Below are 19,711 nucleotides of genomic sequence, written 5' to 3'. Positions count from 1 at the left end.
CCACCATCATACCATCGTTAAAAAAAAATAGATTCAAATAGTGTTAAGGTGTAGCCTGAGCTACGGTAGTAGAGATTTAAGTTAACACTACTCTTAAAGTAGAGCCCTACTAGTAAATAAAGTCACCATAGAAAAAGTTGGCTATCCCAACATTTACATGTCGACGCTAGATAGAAATGTCGGTAATTTTGGTCTAGCGCTAAAATTTACCGACACTTTTAAATAGCATCGGCAATCATAATACTATGACGACGCTAGATAGGGTCGTCGAAGGCGAAAGAAAAGAAAAAGAATTAGATGATGCTTAAAAGCATCGTCGAAGGCCAAACGAACCTCTCCCCAAATGACACTTTGAAAAAAGAGTTGTCGGAGTCCACATCCAGCCCCCACCCCCAACGACGCTCTCTCTAAAACATTGTCGGAGTCCAAATGAACCTAGCCCCCACCCCCACAATGCTTTTCTCTACAGCATCATCGGAGGCCCCCAAAACCCACCCACATAAATCCCACCCTCCGCCTGTCCCGATCCTAATCCCTTCCTGATCCCTAACCCCTCTTGTTCTCTCGCTCGCTTGGCTTGATTTCTTTTGATTTCTCCTTGAATTTTTTTTTTGCTAGATTCGATCGTAGAGGGCCCTTCCAGATCCGAAGCACTAACCCTAGGGAGAATATTTTTAGGTTCTCCTCCCTGGGGGGCGAGATGGAGGAGGCGATGGAGATGGCGCGGGTGACGGACACGAAAGAGCGGATGGAGGGTGGAGCAGCTTCCCCAGCTATTGGAGGCGTCTACGAAGAGCCTGTTGTCAGCCGAGGTCACGGCCCTCGTCGATTGTTGCACGGATCTCCTCAAAGACAACAATTTTCGGGTCTCCTAGGGCGCACTTCAGGCACTGTCCTTCACTACTGTGCTCTCCGGGGAGCACTTCAAGCTCCATTTTAATGGTCTCATACCCGCCGTCATCAAGAGGCTTGGTGATGGGAGGCAGCCCGTCCGGGATGCTGGCCGACATCTTCTGATCAACCTAATGGAGGTTAGGGATTCAGAATATTCTCTAAAAAAATACATATGTCATTTTTCAGTTTCTTAATTTTTAATGTTTTCATACTGTCTTGCGTGAATTTGTGAGTTTCGAGAGATTGAAGGGGGTTCATCTAACTTATGCGGTCGCTGTCTTGCGTGAATCTGTGAGGATTCGAGAAATTGGAGGTGAGGAAAGCTCTAGAGGCCGTGCCGTGGACCGAGGAGGAGGGGGTCCTCAGCGTGTTCCCCTTCCTTCGCGAAGAAGAATCCCGAGATCTTCTTGCTAGGGTTTCTCCGAAGGTGACCGCCGGAGACCGGAATAGCCATCCTCAGGTCTCTAGGTTTAGGGTTTTCAATTTTTTTTTTTAAAATAATTATGCCGATGCTTATAAACATCTGCGGACTGCAAATTAGGACGATGCTTAAAAGCGTCAACATAGCATCAGTTTTTGCCGACGTTTTGAAAAAGCATCAGTAAAAAATGTTTCCATCCCCACCTATGCGACGCTTTTGAAAGCATTGACGCTAAAATTACCGACGCTTATAGCATCGGTATAGGCTTTAAAAAGCGTTGAAAAAGACTATTTTATTTGCAGTGAGTATAGTATAATATAAAGCTAATGTTAAGATAAGTAAAGATAAAATACAATTAATTGATATGTTGGATGTCAAAAGGTTCTTTATCAACATTATACTCTGATATTTATAGGTGGCTCCTCCTAACTGTAAGATGGGTGCCACTACTCCTCTTGGATACTTGTCCTCACTAGTATTTGTCACATGGACCACTAGTACCATATATGATGAGTAGTGCTACCCTTCCTCTCATATTATGGATAGTGGAAAAATAGCTATAACTACGGCACTCCTTCCTATTATGAATATTCGAAAGATGGGTGCAGCTATCCTATGTGGATTTCACTACACTAAGGCTTCATCATGGATCGATAACTCTTGCTCTCTTGGATCTAAACCGATTTTATTGGGCCTACACCAACCTTTAGAGCACAATCAGTCTGGATGTGGTACAGACACAAACATGTATAAACTTTAAATAAATTGACATGAAATGCTTCACAACATGCTATGTCATTCTAACAATTTTCTTGAAGCACAATTTTATCATAAAAATCCAACCATCATACACAATGTAGTCTCCTATGCTTGGTCTACATTGTCAAATTTTTTTTTTGTGCTTTGTAAACTATACCCGTTTTTTCATACACATATATAAACTTATGGAAAATTGTGTTCCGAATGTCTGTACAAAAGCAAAAACAAATTGATCAAGATAACAACTGCAAAATGATTTTTCTAAGTAAAAATGTGACATGAATCCATCTCTAAAAAACCTAGAATATAGCGATACCTACATATTAGTTTTCAACGAGGCTAGACGTGACTGCAACAGAACACACCAATTGTAGGTTTTCTAAAAAGTTCCTAAAGTACAATAAAGTTTTACGTTTGGGCATAGGAAGTGTCTTCATTGGGTTTCCAGACATTCTCAGGATTCTACAAACTTGGATCCTTCGGTATTAGGGGTGATGACCCTAAATCTGCGTATCAGTATTAGCGGTCATAGCTCTAGATGGTAGAGTCCCAATTTAGGCACGCGCCCTTGATCTATAGCCCATCACCTAGAAATTCTTTCTCCTACTCTAAGTCATTCCTCAAAATTAATAAATAAAAAGGTCTAGAGTGTACAACCCTACTTTAATTTCTCCTTATTCGGATGATGCACTCCTACACAAAACTAAGACCATCAGTTATAAGAGACTTATAGATGGAACGAGGGAAATGGTGAAAAATATGATGGAGAGATGGAAGAAAAACTAGACTGGTTGGGTGGTCGGCGTCCGGCGCCAGAATTCGTCTGATTCTAGGTAATGATCTTCCGAATTGGAAAACGAGATTTCGATCAGAGCAAAGGCAACTCGATGGGGGTTGTCAATGGTGGATCCAGTGATGCCTGGCGAAGAGCAGAGGTCAACACGATTGACAGTTGAAATATTAGTTTAGGACCCTCTAGTGGGTTCGACCGGGGCACATGCACACACGCAGAGAGAGAGAGAGAGAGAGAGAGAGAGAGAGAGATTCTTCCAGGGTCCACCCAAATGTAAGAGAGAGGGAAACAGGGAGAGGGAGAGGGAGAGAAGCAGGTGTTTTTTTTGTTAGAAAAATAGAGAAGGGAGAGGGAGGTCCTCATGGTCTCCTAGGGAAGAGGGAAGGGAAGAGGTGGTGGTCCGGCAGGGCACTAGTGACCAACGACCAGAGGTCCTTGCGGCAGGTGATGGTACCGGCTTCTTCTCTCATATTGTTCTTCTGTTTTTTTCTTCACCTTCCCCTTTTTCCTGGATTCTTGATTTTCTCAAAATTTGGATTTATTGTTCTCCTCCTTCACACTGTTGACCCCGATTTCTTTATTTTATTTTATTTTATTTTTTCTGTTGGTAATCCAACCTCTTTGTCTTTCTCCGATTTCGATTAGGGTTGTGAAGCAATTATCTTTTCTAAACCCCTTTTGGTACGACATATTGTTGGTCTGAGGAACATGATAGATATGCTTCATTAGCCCTGATATTTTGCGTTGTCTTTGGCGTCAGACCTTCTTGAATTAAAGGAAGTTGCATTTCTTTGATTATGGGAAGCGTTTCTTGAAATCTTAGCTTTGCCTGCGTTAAGGGAAGAAGGGGCATCTCAACAGCCAGACCTTTTTGAATTAAAGAAGTCGCATTTCTTTGATTATGGAAAGCGTCTCTTGAAATCTTAGCTTTGCCCGCGTTAAGGGAAGAAGTAGCATGTCAACAGCCAGGAAGAGATCCTGTTCTCAGAGACAGCGATGCTCAGAAGCAATGCAGTTGCGAAGAAAATCTTTGCCACATGAAAATGCACTGCACCACACGGTTATTCTTTACCAGGTACAATTTATTTCTTCATCATGTTAGTAAAGTCAAAGATTCAAGATTTCATTTTCGTTGGCTCTCATTCATTGAAGACATGTTTCTTTTTTGCTTGTTAACTACATGATTGTTCTTTTCATGAATGGTTAAGTAGCAAGGAGATATGCCCAAAATTTATCATGGGTAATGCTTAGTGTTGTTTGTTGCTTGGCCACCGGAATCCTATGTTCCAGTTGGAACATACGCGTGTAATGGAATCTAAAACATGGGTGGAGCATACTCTGGACAGGAAATTTGCTGGGTTTGTAATTACTTTAAGGTGCCAACCGACCATCATTGTGCTCTCATGCATATATTCAAACTTGCAAAAGGCTGGGGTTGCCCAGATGAGTTCTTTGTTGCTTTCGGTAGAAGGAATTTTGACAAAATAGAAACACATAAACAATTACTGCTTATTGAGAAATCGCAATTATTATCTTTCCCAGTTCCTGATCTAATCGTTTTGCTTGACTGCAGCCTCACTTGCAAACATATTTGGGATCATCCAATTTTTGTAATAAATTGTGATCATGTAGTTAGTACAGGTGGCGATCATCATACGTGATAAATTGCACTTTTTCCATGTGGGCATAGTCGCATGGGATCCTGAGATGTGGTTTTGAGGCACGTTGAACATGCTAGGAGGCCGATACTGCCTCGACAGAGAGCAAGGCCATAGACCCAGTCCAGGATTTCACCTAGGTTTTGTTGAAGGATTAGGAGGAGAGCAAAGGATCGAGGTTAACTTGGAAGTTCTGTTGGTGGTCTAGCAGTTTATGCCTTAGCATCTGCAATAGAAAAGTTCAAAGAAAGACAGCATAAAGTAGTTGAAAGAACTTTCAAAGAAAGAAGCATTAGCAACATTGCCTTTGAACCCATCAAGTCATGAATATTAGATTTTAAATGTTGCTAGAACTGCAATTCTTTGCTTTGACTGATGACTTCTATATCTTACAGGGCACAACCAATGATGTGACAGCCTTTCTAATCCTTGGAAGAAGTCAGATAAAAGACATAGCGACACTGATATTTTAAGAGTGGGTCAAAAATTTAATACAGTGATCGTGATTAACAGGGGAGGGGAGGCACCCAATTTTGTTATTTGGAAAATTCTGGCAGTGCGACTACCAATATGCTCATGACTAGAGCAGAAGACCTCTTAATTAGTATTGGAATAATAACATAAAAGGTTAGCCCTTATATTCACATTTGCTGAAACTTGATTAGCAGTCTGAGGATGCACAGCCATTACAGTAATGTTGATGAAACAATATTTCATCTTATTTACTTTAGGTGGTTGCTTTATCTGCTGCATTTCATCTCATAATATATGTTGTGTACTTCTAGATTAGCCATGCTTATATGACAATGTTGAGATAGAATAAATACCCTCATTACCGGTGGAACTGGAATGAGTGCATTGGATGACCATTCAATTGAGGAAGAAGCTGGTGAATTCACGTTTACATGTAGCCACTAGCTTTCGATTGCTGCAGATATGCATATTGGGTAATTGCACTTGTTTGAGGAGGTTGAGTGATGTAAACATAGACTAAGACTTGGTCATGGGAAATTTCTACTGAGGGTTACTTCCCAGCTTCATAAATTCCCCAGAAACTCGATTGGGTACTCACTTCCTAAGTATTTCCTTCAATTTTTTTTAAAATTCATTTCCTTGTATCCATTTCTGCATCTGCTCCCAGTTTTGGCAACTAAGGTTTAAAGCATGACATACCTAGAGACATGGTGTCAAAGGATGAGCTTCTCATAATGGAATCATCGGAATACAGAACAAAATCATAAACTTCTTGCAAAAATAATGTGCTTGCTTCCTGGTACACCTTACAGATTACTCCTTTGACTTCATAACTTGATTGTTGACAAAGGCCAATATGACTGAATTGCTTATGATGTCTATAATTTTTCCCATTAGATTACAGTTTCTTAAATTTGCTAACTTTTAAGATGTTTATTATGTGGTAGTAAAATTTGTCTTGGTACCTCTATTTTTTGGTGCTAACAAGGTGACAAAATGCTATAAAATTATGAGGGATTGTTAGTTCTTCTAAAACAGAGTGTCCGAGTTTCTTCAAGTCCTCTTATCATGCCTAGTTATTAGTATAATACCACTTCTATCAGGACAAAAGACATTTTTCTCTGGTCTCTTTCCTCGGCTCTTAGGTTGCTGCAGTTCATACTTTTAATCGCCCAACCTAATTAGAGCAAATATCATCTTTGCTTTTATGCACTTTCCTTCTCTTGTCTATTTGGATTTGCAATTGTGTATCCACAACCATTCTTTGGTAATTTTGCTTGAGGTTAGGTTTATGTCCTTGTTCTCTATGCATCATTTTCTTGAACTTTATTTAAATTCTGGAAGATCAGTAAACATGGAAATAAAGGAAATCAAGTAATAGATTGTCTTGTAAGAGAATGGGCAGACATGAGGCGCGCACACTGGATTTCCAGTGTTTATGAGGGTCTGATAAAAAATGCAGGTGTTACATCCATGATGAAAAATCTTTATAATTTTGAAGAAAGACCATAATTGTTCAAGATATTCATCAACCTTCTTCTACTTAGCTTCATACATTTATCTAGCTTCAAGTTCTGTAATCGACACCTTATTTGGTGACTTTGGTATTAACTTGCTTGAAGATTTGTCATACGTACCTCTAGATAAATCAACTTCATTTGAATAAGCATCTGAATCAATACCACTCTTTCCAATGCAAAATGCTGGTCTAGAAGGAGCCGGGAGAGACACAGAGATACTGCTGAGCATCACAACAACTTGTAATATGTTGGGTCTATCAGATGGATTTTCCTGGACACACAATAGGCCAATCCGAACACATCTTAACACTTCGCCTCTTGGGCAATGGTTGCCTAAAGATGGGTCCAATATCTCCAAAATTGTTCCTTTGACCCACTGCTTCCAGACCTGCATGAAATGAATTTATTCAGTCATGTAGGACACTGTAATATACGAGGGTTATTTCCACAAACCAGCCAAAGTAGAGAACCTTTTCTTTAATTTAAGGGTTTGCTGGCTAGCACCAGTATATTATTGTTCGATCAAAGGTAGTTCGCACTATCATAATTGCACCAAATTAACATTCCATAGGATCACATTTTTATTACTAACCTAGGAGCATGAAAAGATTGCACATGGATTCCTTTTGAATGGCAGTCCATTTTGGACCCTAGTTCTGCTTCACACCTAATTCACTTGAGTAGGGATCCTCTGCAGTACATGTTTTGCACCAGGAAGAATTGTACAACCTGCAATCACCGCCATGTCATCCAATCATGGAGACGGACGGCTATTTAACATCCAATAGTGATGTACAACATTTGGAACGCAACATGATGCCGTATTTGACAGTTGTCTATCTTCCACGATCAGATGACATGGCAATGATCAAGGACTATACAACCCTCTATGGTGTAAAACATTCACCACAAAGTATCCAAACTCAATCCACTTATCCGAGACACTCTATTCAACAAGCCTGCCAGATAAGAATCATAAGGTTTATAGAGTAAATACTCATAAAAGCTTTCCCACAATATGACCGGCCTCAATTGCCATACATGCCACAAACATTTGTAACAGACAATAAAGATGCACTAATATGATGTATGTCTTAACCAATGGCTCCATGTCTTGTTATCGTCAATGTGCCATGTTGATACAGAAATGCAAATGAAAGTGGTCATTTATCAAATGCAGGAAAGACAATAAATAAAAGCTTTCCCACAATATGACCGGCCTCAATTGCCATACATGCCACAAACATTTGTAACAGACAATAAAGATGCACTAATATGATGTATGTCTTAACCAATGGCTCCATGTCTTGTTATCGTCAATGTGCCATGTTGATACAGAAATGCAAATGAAAGTGGTCATTTATCAAATGCAGGAAAGAAGAAAATGGCCATCGGTATGGTCCTTGCTATTGCTATACCTCTAGTAACTGCATTCGTGCTGATCTGCATAATTTGCATTTGCATCTCGAGGAGGAGGAAGCCATTTGTAAAGTTACCATGTAAGTAACCCATGAATTAAATGCTTTCTATTGTTTCACAAAATATCCAGCTCTTTTCTTTACATTTTTTTTGGGGCTTGACCAAAGTTCTACCAAGAGGAAAAAAGGATGAAATCTTAGGTGAAGTTACTATAGAAGTTATGACCAGAAAGGTTTACTATAAGCAAAAAAAAGTGTGCATTGCTTGATTATTTATTTCAATAGCCTTTAATAAGTCTGTTAAAACGAGGTCCAACGGTCCACAAGTTGCCGCCTTGAGAGGCAACGATCTATATATTAGTCTTGATTTAGAGCTGACTTGGTTTAATTAAGCAACATCATTTTCTGAATTTTTTTCTGGGTCCAATTATCTCATCTTCTTATCATTATTTGTAAGATTCAAAAGAAATTTTTGACAATAGTTTCAAAATTCCGTGCACTTTCAGTACATGGGAGTAGCCTGGAGGAAATCGCAAGTGTCGAGTCCCTATTACTTGATATATCTACACTACGATTTGCAACATCTAACTTTTCTGAAGAGAACAAACTTGGAGAAGGCGGCTTTGGTGCAGTTTACAAGGTATCATGGTAGCCTATTGCATCAACTTCTTTATATCTAATCTTAATAGAATTGTACTCCAATAAAAAAACTTTATCATACGTAATCTTCTTGATCCAAATCAGTTCTATATTTATCTTTAATTTCTTCAGGTTCTATATAACTCCTGTTAAACTTATAATTCTGTATAGGGACTACTAACTGATGGACGAGAAATAGCAGTGAAGAGGTTATCAGCTAGTTCATCACAAGGATTCAGAGAGCTGAGAAATGAGCTAGTTTTAGTTGCAAAACTCCAGCACAGGAATCTTGTAAGGCTTCTGGGTGTTTGCTTAGAAGAACAAGAGAAGTTGCTTGTTTATGAATATGTGCCTAACAGAAGCCTGGACACCATTCTTTTTGGTATAATTTCTTCATCCACTCAAAACTGACTATTAAACGTATGCAGCCAGCATAATATTGTTGAACTATAACTTAATACTGAACCTCCAACTTTGGTGTTTGTTTAAATGTAGGCTCTCCTCTACCAACTTAATATAGTTGTGTTTCTAGTGTAACTCTTTTGTTAGTGCAGAAGAAACAAATGTCTGACCATCTTATGTTTAAGCCCTCTTTGGATGTACTCTCATATGTATTGCCTTAATTGATCATCCTTAATTGATTATCAAGTTTGTATGACATAGATCATGAAAGCGCGAACAGCTAAACTGGGGAAAAAGGAACAAGATCATTGGTGGGATTGCTCGAGGCCTACAATACCTGCACGAAGAATCTCAATTAAAAATTATACATCGGGATTTAAAAGCTAGCAATATCTTATTAGATGCAGATTTGAACTCAAAGATTTCAGACTTTGGTTTGGCTAGGCTTTTTGGTGGAGACCAAACTCAGTGCACCACGAACCAAGTCGTTGGAACATTGTAAGTAGAAATCTTGAACAACCTATGCATTCTCTATCTGAAAGAATTACCAATGCATTCACTGGTTGATTAAAGAGTATTTTAAATAATATACTCAACTTATTACAGTGGGTATATGGCACCGGAGTATGTCATGCATGGGCAGTTTTCTATCAAGTCAGATGTATATAGTTTTGGTATTCTGGTTTTAGAGATCGTGGCAGGCAGAAAGAACAGTGATTTTTCTAATTCTGAATATGTTGAAGATACAGTGAGCTATGAGGTCTACAAAACAAGGGAGGCATGGCACGGTCAGAAAATTAGTGACAGAAGAGAAAATGGAGAGGGAGAGAGAGGGTCCATTGGTGTCTCAAAAAGGGGATGGGGAGAGTAAAAGGAAGAGGAGGCAACACCGGCCTCTCCAATTCATAGAGTAAAAGAAGGAATTCCGGTCGAGTTTGGAAGGCAGAGCCAAGATCGCTAGACCCTCCTCATTTGGTGAACAAAAATGGAATGGAGAAAGTTGGAAAGGAAAATAAGGAGGAAGGGATCCTCTTTGTTTTCGAGATGATTACGTGGTAGCCATCCAAGCATGCGCCTCTCCCTACAGTGAAAGCAGGCTTTGCATTCTTCTCGTCTTAAATCATCATATGCTATTATATTAACTAGAAGTCCTATATATCGACGATGACCTCTCCCGGTTTCAGGTTTGTGTCATTGGATTGCCTTTATTCTTTTTAATTTCTTTTATTAATGAACTGATAGTGTGTTTAGTATAGAAGAAGAGGTTACAGACAGCCCTAGCAAAGTGGGTCGGCTTTAGTCGCCTAACCAAATGTACGTAGAACTGGCACCGTTGCAACGAGAATTCACAAGCATCTCACTTTTTTTTAAAAGCAATAATATATATAAATATGTCTCACATAAACAGTCCATATTAGAATACCACGGGGCTAGTACAACATGGAGATCTCCAAGGAAATCGCTCCAAGACTCAAAATAATGGCAAAACAAACATTCATCGACAGGAGCTGTTAACAATATTGGAATCAGAACTCCATGCTGGTTTTCAGAATTACACAATATCCAGTACAATATTATAGAGGCCTGATGGAGTAGCAGACCATAGTAGATTTCTAAATATGTATGCTGTAGGAGAATATATACTAGCGTGACGCTAGTGGTGATAATAGTGATAATGGCAACAACAGGGAGATAATTATTGCGTGGATGAGGAGATGGTGTCGCGTAGGTGGTAACAATTTTTATGTGAAAGGTGGGGCAGGGGATGGAGATGGTGTAGGTGGAGGCTTAAACTAGCAAGGAGAAGGAGATGATGGTGTGGGATGTTGGGTAGTCGATTGATGAGAGGATTGAGATGGTGGGCATGGTGACTAATGGTATATGCTGCTGCTGCTGGTGAGACTCGTGTAGTGTAGGCGGTGACTTGGATGATGATAAGAAAGATAATAATGGTACAAAGGTGGTGGAGGTGGACACTTCTATTAGTATGGTGGAGGTGGTGATTTATAATTAGTTGGTGGTGGAGGAGGAGAATAATAATAATAGTAGGGACGCGGAGGAGGTGAGGAATACTTATAAGGTGGTGGAGGAGAGGGATATTTGTAAGAGTGATAGTAGTAGGGAGGCGGAGGAGGTGAGGAATACTTATAAGGTGGTGGAGGAGAGGGATATTTCACTACAAAATAATTGATATCTCCCGGCGCTATATTTAGCCTATACCGACGCTTTTAAGCGTCGGCGAATTTCTCACCCACGCTCCCCAAAGCGTGGCTCCGACGTCGGGCAGGTGGGCGTGGGGCCGGTTTAGGCCGACGCGTGAAGAAAGCGTCGGCGGTCTATGCCGACGCTTTTAAGCGTCGGCTAAGGTGGCATATGCCGACGCTTTTAAGCGTCGTTAAATAAGGTGGCATATGCCGACGCTTTTAAGCGTCGGCAAGCTTCAAAGGCGTGCCAGTTTCCCAGTGTTGTGCCGACGCTTTTAAGCGTCGGCAAACTTCAAAGGCGTGCCAGTTACTCAGTATTGTGCCGACGCTTTTAAGCGTCGGCAGCAAACTTCAAAGGCGTGCCAGTTTTTCCGTGTTGTGCCGGTCGCTTTTGCCGACGCTTAAAAGCGTCGGCAAATGATTTTTTTTTTAAAAAAAAATTATAAAAGTAATTTTTAATACCCTGTACACATTATATTCTAACAAAACAAATACACTAAATCACATATATAACAAAATACACGTCACAAACAAGAACTTTGATTACATTCATATTATAATATTTGATTACATTGTACTTCAAAAACATTCTAAAAATATACATCTCAAATTCCTAAGTATACAATCTACGATATGGGGGCTATATTTTAAAGTTAATACTAGTATATAACCTGCATGATGCATAAGGTACAATTTTTGTTCCTTCTTCCAACTATTCTTCAAATACAATATAGCAATATAATAATTATAACAAACAGAAGGCTTCAATAATTCTATTGCACATTAAACAATTAACTTTAATGATGGCCGAGTAGAAGCCCCCATCATTTTCCGCTGTGTATATCTTTCTGTCAGTCTCAACATCAAAAATAGTCACCACATTTTCTGCTGCTGCTGCTAAATACTGTCCAATGTAAGGCTGAAACCTAACTTGCACTGTACCACCCTGTTTGACCAACAATAAAGAATTAATACATGAGCACAATTAACTACAACCAAAGGTGAACATATAAAAGCATAATCATGAAAACTAACCTTAGAAACACGTGAGCATGAAAACTGGGCTGGTTAAGAGTCCTAGGCTTCAGAGAAGCATTAACAAAAAAGAGCTATTGGAGATAAAGAAAATGCATGCTCTGTTTGATCCAGTGATCCCTGCATGATGGTTGAAACAACTGAATTGGCATCAGTCTTGTTGGTTTCAATGCCAGTTGGCATCTCTACCAACAGCATAGTGTAAATGGAGGCAGGGCCATCTGCTGCCCTGAAATAGGATTTGCTGTTAGTTACCTTCAGGAGTCCTGGGCTTTGCTGTTAGCCGCCTTCAGTACTTTTAATCCTCTTGGAGTGTAAGATCATCCCTATTAAAATATAAGAAAAATGCTTGTTATTCGCCAGATAAGCACCGAAGACAGCTACACTTGAAACCAAAACCTTCAGCAAGAATTTTCTGCCGAGCCTCATAACCCATGCTAACATCAATATAGCAGATCCGCAGTTCCTCACCTAAACCAGTTAAAATATTAATTAATTATCAAGACAATTAGCTTCCATTCATAGTAGAAAAGAAAAGGATAGTATAATGCAAATAGTTCATAAGGTAACTGGAACAAAGATTGTGCCTTAACAGACCTGCTTCGATGTCATGGACAGCCTTCAATTTTGCATTTGCATTCTCTATCCATAATATATGTGTATTTGGATCTGGAAAAAAAAATAACAATTGTTTAGCTTATCTATTTCTTTTCCACAACAAAGTGTTGGATACAGATGCCAAAGTTAATATGACGGAATTCAAAATGCATACAAGAGCACCTACAAGAGCACCTTATGCTCATTTTGAGTTTATAAAATACTTATCCACCAAGTAGCACAAGATCTGTAATAGATATTTTGTAAGCCTAATGCAATGTTTGTTTGGAATAATAAAGGCTAGAATGGAATTGATATTCCAACTTCCGTCTGATTCCAACATTTGGCATACATGCTGTTAAGGGAGAAAATGAGGTGGAAGAAGGAATATGGATAGGAGACAGGCCTCTCAGAACCTACACCAGGTGGAACACAGGAAACATCGAGCACATGTCAAAGGCTTATGAGGTTCCATATCAAAATAAATCACCTGAAGGCAGGCACATAACTTCCCAATAGATTTCACCGGACTATTATGGTGGGACTTACAGACCCTAGGATACCCCCCCCTGCAAAGGGCACTCCATCTGCTTACCCTTCCTGTAGTTTATAAGCAGCCCACAGAAGTAACTTGAAGCCCTCGTGTCAGTCCAAAAACGTAGGGCAAGCACTTCACGATTGTAAGTGCCACTCCCAAGCGAGGCTCAACCACAAAAATTTACATGGTTTCCATCTTCTATAGACAAATTACTCTTATCTTTGCCACCTGATACGTCAAGTTAGTGTTGTAGATATTGGAAGGTCAAATGCAGTGGGAAATCGGAGACCAGAGCCTTTGAACTTTGATACAGGGCATAACCAACAAAAGATGTTAGGCCCTAGTGCCTGCAGGAAAAATTGATTTGAAGTTAATCAATAGCGTAATGACCAGATATCAGATATCCAGGTGCATGATCTCCCCTGAGCTCATATATATAAACAGTCAAACATGAAACAAACTTGTGTTGCGCACTTTAAAGAAGACACATGATTTAAGGACCAACCAATGGCTACCCTTTAAAATTAAGCCTTCAATTGGAACCATGATAAACTTGTAGCTCAAAATACAAAATGCCTTGAAAGCTAACTAGCCTGAACTGAGAGCAAGTGCAGTTGTAGTGAAGCAGAACCCTTAATGTTTAAAGAGTGAAAGAAACAAGGAAAGAAGTCATCTAGCGTGCACAACATCTTAGTTCGAAAAGATCCACATAAGAGTGACCGTCCTCTTCTCCAATGTAAACTTCACAGAACCATAAAATAAAGTAGATGCTAAGCAACAATAACAAAAGTATATGATTGAAATAATGTTGACCTTGAAAGTAGCAATAGAACATATCCAAGATAGGACAAGCAGGGATTAATACGAGTGAAAAATGTCTATGCTATCACCATACCAATGATCTGTTAAGTTGATAAATGTCCGAAAGTCAAAATCAGACTTGAGGAATGATGCTATCAAAGTGAGTCATCTTCTTCTTTTTTTCTTTTAGAGGAAAGTTACTCACACATGTTGTTTTATTAGAGTAACTACTCTGCAGCTGATCCTTCTGTGCATCATGAATAAAATTTCCAACAAAAAGAACCTGAAATAATATTGAAATAATTTATGAATAGGATTTGGGAATTATAATGTGATGATCTATGTTTCCGTAAACTAATTCGAGATAGATTAGAAAATAAGTACAAATTGTAGCTTGCTGGCTTAGCAAAATCATGCTACGACATGAATAAATATGAAGTACTTATTCTTGTGGTGTATAGAACGTGCGATGCATGTCCGTCGATGTTAATTTAATTCCTTGTGCCCATGACTTCTGATTCATCAAGCATTGCATCTGTATCTTAAAATCTTCCATGCGAATAAGCTCAGACTGCAGGTACCCCCCACCCCACAAAAGCCCCTCTCTCTCTATCTCTCTCTCTCTCTCTCTCTGGGTTTTTTTTTGTAATTTCCGAAGCAAACCTTTTCATTTGCAGTTGAAGCTTTGAAATGCACAGTTGTTGCCGGACTAGTGATCCAACTGGCAGAGACAACTACAGTTCCCACAATTTGAAGGGATCCCTCTCGTCAGCTTTGGTTCATCGTCTCCTTGGGGTTTGGGGACCCCAACCAAGTCATCTCATTTGTCTTGATAACTAAGGAAGCAACTTTTGACTAATTAGGTAACCAGGGGTAAAAAAAAAGCCATGCTCCAAGCCCAGCCCAGCCTCATCGCCATATATTTCCTCTAGAACCAACAAAGACATATAAGATAATGCTTAGATCCAACAAAATGCCATCTCTATTCCTTTCCACAACTTCCATGTACGTTATATAAAGTCCATGAATCCACTACCCTAACCCTTCAACATCCATCCAAGTCTCTGTCTCTTCACAAGCGTATCAAATGTGGAAATGTTCTTCAGCAGAATCAGCACTATCATCAACAGACTCCTACAATCTCTTCAATATATAGTTACACATGTTTCAATGTCCTTATATGTAAACCTAATTTCATGGTTTTTCATGAGACAAAGTTAGAACTTGCAATGCAGCGTGGACTATTAAAAGCGCACAAGCAGAAGACGACCACTATAGAGACAGCCAACATATCAGAGCATGAAGTTGATCAGAAAAAAGCCAACTAAGTATTTTGTTGCTTCTAAACAGGTATCAAGTGTATTAGAAGCTCCAACATTAGTACTGCTGTATACAAGAGCAAAGCCTTGATTCATCACCGGTTTATACGACTACCACAAACTACAGCAGCAGATCAAACCAAGCCCAAAAATTCCAAGTTTACTGAGCAAAAAGCCAAACAACAAAGAAAGAATAGCACCAATTCTCATCGTATCAAAAATTAGCATCAGCTGAAAATCAGCATCACTAACTCTTAAAAGCCATGGCAACCCTCCAATTTCAATCAGCATATCATCATGCACCAACCAGACTTGTCAAAACCATAGATAAACCCATAAACAAAACACAGAAACATTGACAAACATTTCTTCCTTCCCAACAAAACCAAGATCGACCGAGTCAGAGACCTGGTAGCATCGACATCCAACAAAACCAAATATAATAAATCTACATAAATAACAGAGGATCTAAGTGAGGAAAGCATTAGATCAAGGCCGCAAGAATTTGAGATCTAAGAAGGGGAGTGGTGTGGGGTACAACAACATAGCTTACTTATGAGCGCTATACTGGTGTTCCATTCTCATCAGTTCCTCGGAAGAGAAGGGGGCGGATTTGTGGGGAAGGGCGCACATGCTCCTCGCCCCAATCGCCCTTCCCAGCATCCATTGCAACGATCTCTTGGTCGCAATCATTTGATCTGCTCAGCAGCAGGAGGAGGAGGAGGAGGAGGACGAGCAGCAGCAGGAGGAGGAGGAGGAGGAGGAGGCTTACCTCAGAGGAGAAGGAGGAAGACGGCAGCGGGGAAGCACCGGCTCGCGATGGAGGTGGGAAGTCGGCGCGCGCACAAGTAGGGCATCGACCGAATTTTAGAGGGGGCTGGGCGAACGGAAGGAGGAAGACGGCAGCGGGGAAGCACCGGCTCTCGATGGAGGTGGGAAGTCGGCTCTCGATGGAGGTGGGAAGTCGGCTCTCGAGGACGACGCTTTTATGCGACGTATTTTAATCTTTTCTCGACCCTTTTAAGCGTCGTTGTATGTAAGTAAACCTTTACCGACGCTACAATAAAGCGTCGGCAAAGGCTGGATCTGAGCCAAACTTTTCCGACGCTTTCTCCTAGCGTCGGGATAAAAGAGTCGGCAAAGCTCATATTTGTTGTAGTGTTTGTAAGAGTGATAGTAGTAGGGAGGCGGAGGAGGTGAGGAATACATATAAGGTGGTGGAGGAGAGGGATATTTGTAAGAGTGATAGTAATATTGGTATGGTGGAGGGGATGAGGAGTACTTGTAAGGTGGTGAAGGTGAGGGATATTTATAAGATTGATAATAGTAGGGGGGTGGAGGAGGAGAGGAATATTTGTAAGCTGGTGGAGGTGGAGAGTGATAATAGTAAGGGGGTGGAGGAGGCGAGTAGTATTTGTATGGCGGCGGAGGTGAGTACTCATAAGGAGGTGGAGACGAAGAGTGATAATAATAAGGATGGTCATAGTAGGGTGGCGGAGGCAGTGATGAGTACTTGTAAGATGTCGAAGGAGGTGAGAAGTAATTGTAAGGAGGTGGAGATGGAGAGTGATAGTAATTGGGTGGTGGTGGAGGTGAATAATAGTAGTACGGAGATGGAGATGGTGGTGGAGGAGATTTGGGTTCGTAGAATGCCTCTGTCATAACACTGCGGATTATGACACATAGTAACACTGAGAGCCTAAGCCTATTCTTCTCCAGAGACGCCATGGTCATGGCTGTGGCACTTCAATAGCCAAGCAAATCTCCAAGTCTCTGTAAGTATAGGCTAGCTGATTCATAGAAGCCCCTATCCCTTTTATAACCAATCTTTAATGGTTGACGAGGTTGGTTTAATGGATACTATTATCATATCAATGACCAGGCAATATGTGTTTTGAGGAGCTTAAGTTTTATTAATGGAGCTTAAGGTTCTATTAATGCTGGTTTAAAATAATGAGTGGTGGCCAAATGTTAGTTAAAGATGATGAAGGCTATCCATGGTCTTACACAAGATAGTGCTGACTTTTTCCAATAATCTGCACCGCGTGAGGTATTTGGTATCTAATGTCCGTACAATAGTACCTACAACTCCTTTACGGGCTCCGTTGCAGTAAATTATATATTGTTAAAAAAATCGTTCACGTACATTACTTTGAATGAGTAAATCAATCATTTGTCCTTCGGGTCTGACATTAATCCCTCTCTTATACCTACTAATTGTTGTATTTGAGATGCATTTCCTCTATAGCTTCTGAAAAGGTCATGGCAATCAAAAAGTTGTACATTATATTATATTGTCTAGTCTTGCACTTCTAGTCTTGTTCAGATACAAAAAGATTTAACTCAACTGGCATCTTCTGTTTTATGGCTGAGCTCAGCATCTCTCACACTAGTATATTGCACTTGCTATGCACATTATTCAAAAAAAAAAAGAAAAATTTTAAAAAAAAAGGAAAAATACACCAAAAAATAGGGTGCATCTGGAATAAAATGATCAATATAATATCAGAACAAAGAGTTGCTTGTGAGGACGTGAATGGGGGAAATGAAAAAAAAAAGAGAAAGCAATATTGAGTCGGTTGGAAGATCTTAAAAAACCTTGATGGCTTAGGAGAGTCTAATTAGGAAAAATAATTGAAAAGCAAACTTTCCCAGCACTGTTGGAGTCTCCTACGAATGTGTTAGTTATATATTAAAAAAAAAGAATCAAGTTGTTTACCCAAAAAAGAAAAAAGACTCTAGCTGCATAAAGTTTCTCCCATTAAAATTGTAAGATAAACTAGGTTGGCCCATGCATCGCCATCTCCACTCTTTCCCAGAACCTGGAAGTAATCCTAGATAAGAGATAGAGTAACTGAATAATGATCAGCATGTTTATCGATTATCAAATGTCTAGAGATTTGTTAGAGTTTGAATTGTTCAGCTGAGTGGTTAATTATAGTTAGTTGACATGTAGGAATGATATCATTGAAGTTTGCATTTATACTACTTCTAGGGCTCGTTTGGTTCGCAGGAAAAGGAGGGGGGAAAGTGTGGTCAACGGAAAAGTAATGAAATGCCTCTTGTTTGGTTGGAGTTTTCAAAGGAGAGAGATGGGAAAGTTGTATTCCCATGGGAATATGATTCCCACATTTCATGGGAAAGTCTTTCCCATGAGAAACATGGGAAAGTTACTTTCCTATGAGGTGGGAATCACTCCTTTTTTATTTTTTTCCAAAAAGACCCTTCAACATTAAAGAAGCATTAAAGAGGCATTAAAGAACTAATTTTTATTAAGGGCATAATAGGAATTATACATAACTTTTCTAGGAAAGTGGATGGTCAACCAAACATAAGCACTTTGGAAATTTGTCACTTTTCCATGGTTAACCAAACATGCCAAAAATACTTTCCTAGGTATCCTCTTTCTAGGAATATGATTCCCAGGAATCATATTCCTACGAGGGAAAATACTTCCCGCGAACCAAACGAGCCCCTATTGTATATGATATAATAGGAGATGCTGGTTCCCATCGGACCAGCTATTGTCGTTGTGGATGGGCTACAAGAGGATGTTATTTGATTTCTTGCCTGTTTTATGGAGTTGACCAAATCTTAGAACTAGTTGTCAATTCTCTGATTATTGATAGATTAAACATGCCAAAATGTTCTTGCGACCATGTCTCCATGAACCTACATTAGTCGTCAATTGGCCACAACTTGCCATACTTTAGCTGCATCTGAAATGTGTTAGGTATCATAAATGCCTATTGTCGTTTGAAGCTGTCTTCATTCCATCCTATGACATCATTTTTGGAAATGGATAATATAAAATATTAGGGTGTCGGAAAAAATAATAGGCATATGATATTGAATAAGTCCACCAATTTCTGAAGTGTTTATGTGAAACAGCGACTTGTAATTCTGTTGATTTCTTCCTTCTATTCTTTTCAACCTAGAGTTGTTTTTTATAATCAATCTCATATCTGATGAAATATGGTTGAATAATATATTTAATTTGCTGTTTTAGTTTTTATTTTTATAATCAAGCTTTATTGTCTGAGCAGAAGGCAGCTCATTAGACATCATCTTGCTAGTGTCTAAAGCTGCTCATGAGGCAGAGCATCCCGATCCTTGCTCAATCTAATAATTCATTTGCCGGATTGAGTATGGGATGGCAAGCATCTCCAAGTGTAAGTTTAGCAATTTGTTTGAATGTGCATCCATTTGTAACATGTTGTTTTTTTGATTTAACCCATT

The 19,711-nt window shown here is 39.6% G+C and overlaps 1 protein-coding gene and 1 long non-coding RNA gene across 32 annotated transcripts; one reads left to right on the top strand and one right to left on the bottom strand.

Annotated features, from left to right (window-relative positions):
• The first annotated feature begins 330 nt into the window (after positions 1-330).
• On the top strand, positions 331-10,250 carry LOC103722509 (cysteine-rich receptor-like protein kinase 6). 20 transcript variants are annotated; one of them, XR_016398438.1, is made up of 8 exons: positions 344-1,031; positions 3,628-3,942; positions 4,921-5,152; positions 7,893-8,018; positions 8,444-8,577; positions 8,748-8,958; positions 9,240-9,476; positions 9,585-10,250. XR_016398438.1 is itself a non-coding variant. In XM_089927391.1 (7 exons), the coding sequence occupies exons 4-7, from the start codon at positions 7,904-7,906 to the stop codon at positions 9,260-9,262; spliced, it is 483 nt and encodes a 160-aa protein (XP_089783517.1). In that variant the 5' UTR covers positions 344-1,031; positions 3,628-3,942; positions 4,921-5,152; positions 7,893-7,903; the 3' UTR covers positions 9,263-10,250. The 20 variants fall into 20 exon arrangements, 12 of the variants coding, with proteins under 12 accessions (XP_088568160.1, XP_088568161.1, XP_089783517.1 ...); XR_016398440.1 differs by adding an exon at positions 7,700-7,799 and having other exon boundaries at positions 362-3,942; XR_016398441.1 differs by having other exon boundaries at positions 363-1,031; positions 3,691-3,942.
• A 1,456-nt stretch (positions 10,251-11,706) lies between these two features.
• LOC120109137 (uncharacterized) lies at positions 11,707-17,197 on the bottom strand. 12 transcript variants are annotated; one of them, XR_016398450.1, is made up of 7 exons: positions 16,245-17,197; positions 14,248-16,170; positions 13,410-13,699; positions 12,815-12,886; positions 12,473-12,688; positions 12,218-12,337; positions 11,707-12,128 (listed from the first exon to the last, which is right to left on the bottom strand). It is a non-coding gene; the product is annotated as an uncharacterized LOC120109137 (long non-coding RNA). The 12 variants fall into 12 exon arrangements; XR_016398448.1 differs by having other exon boundaries at positions 14,248-14,436; positions 16,026-17,180; XR_016398453.1 differs by having other exon boundaries at positions 14,248-14,436; positions 16,245-17,180.
• Positions 17,198-19,711: the final 2,514 nt, after the last annotated feature.

Source organism: Phoenix dactylifera, chromosome 15 (genome assembly GCF_051530095.1).
Source record: "Phoenix dactylifera cultivar Ajwa chromosome 15, Ajwa_hap1_PhDact_Kaust_v1.1, whole genome shotgun sequence".
In the NCBI taxonomy this organism is placed as follows: Eukaryota; Viridiplantae; Streptophyta; class Magnoliopsida; order Arecales; family Arecaceae; genus Phoenix; species Phoenix dactylifera.
Note: the sequence above shows the minus strand (reverse complement) of the source record. Positions and strands in the feature narration are given on the sequence as shown.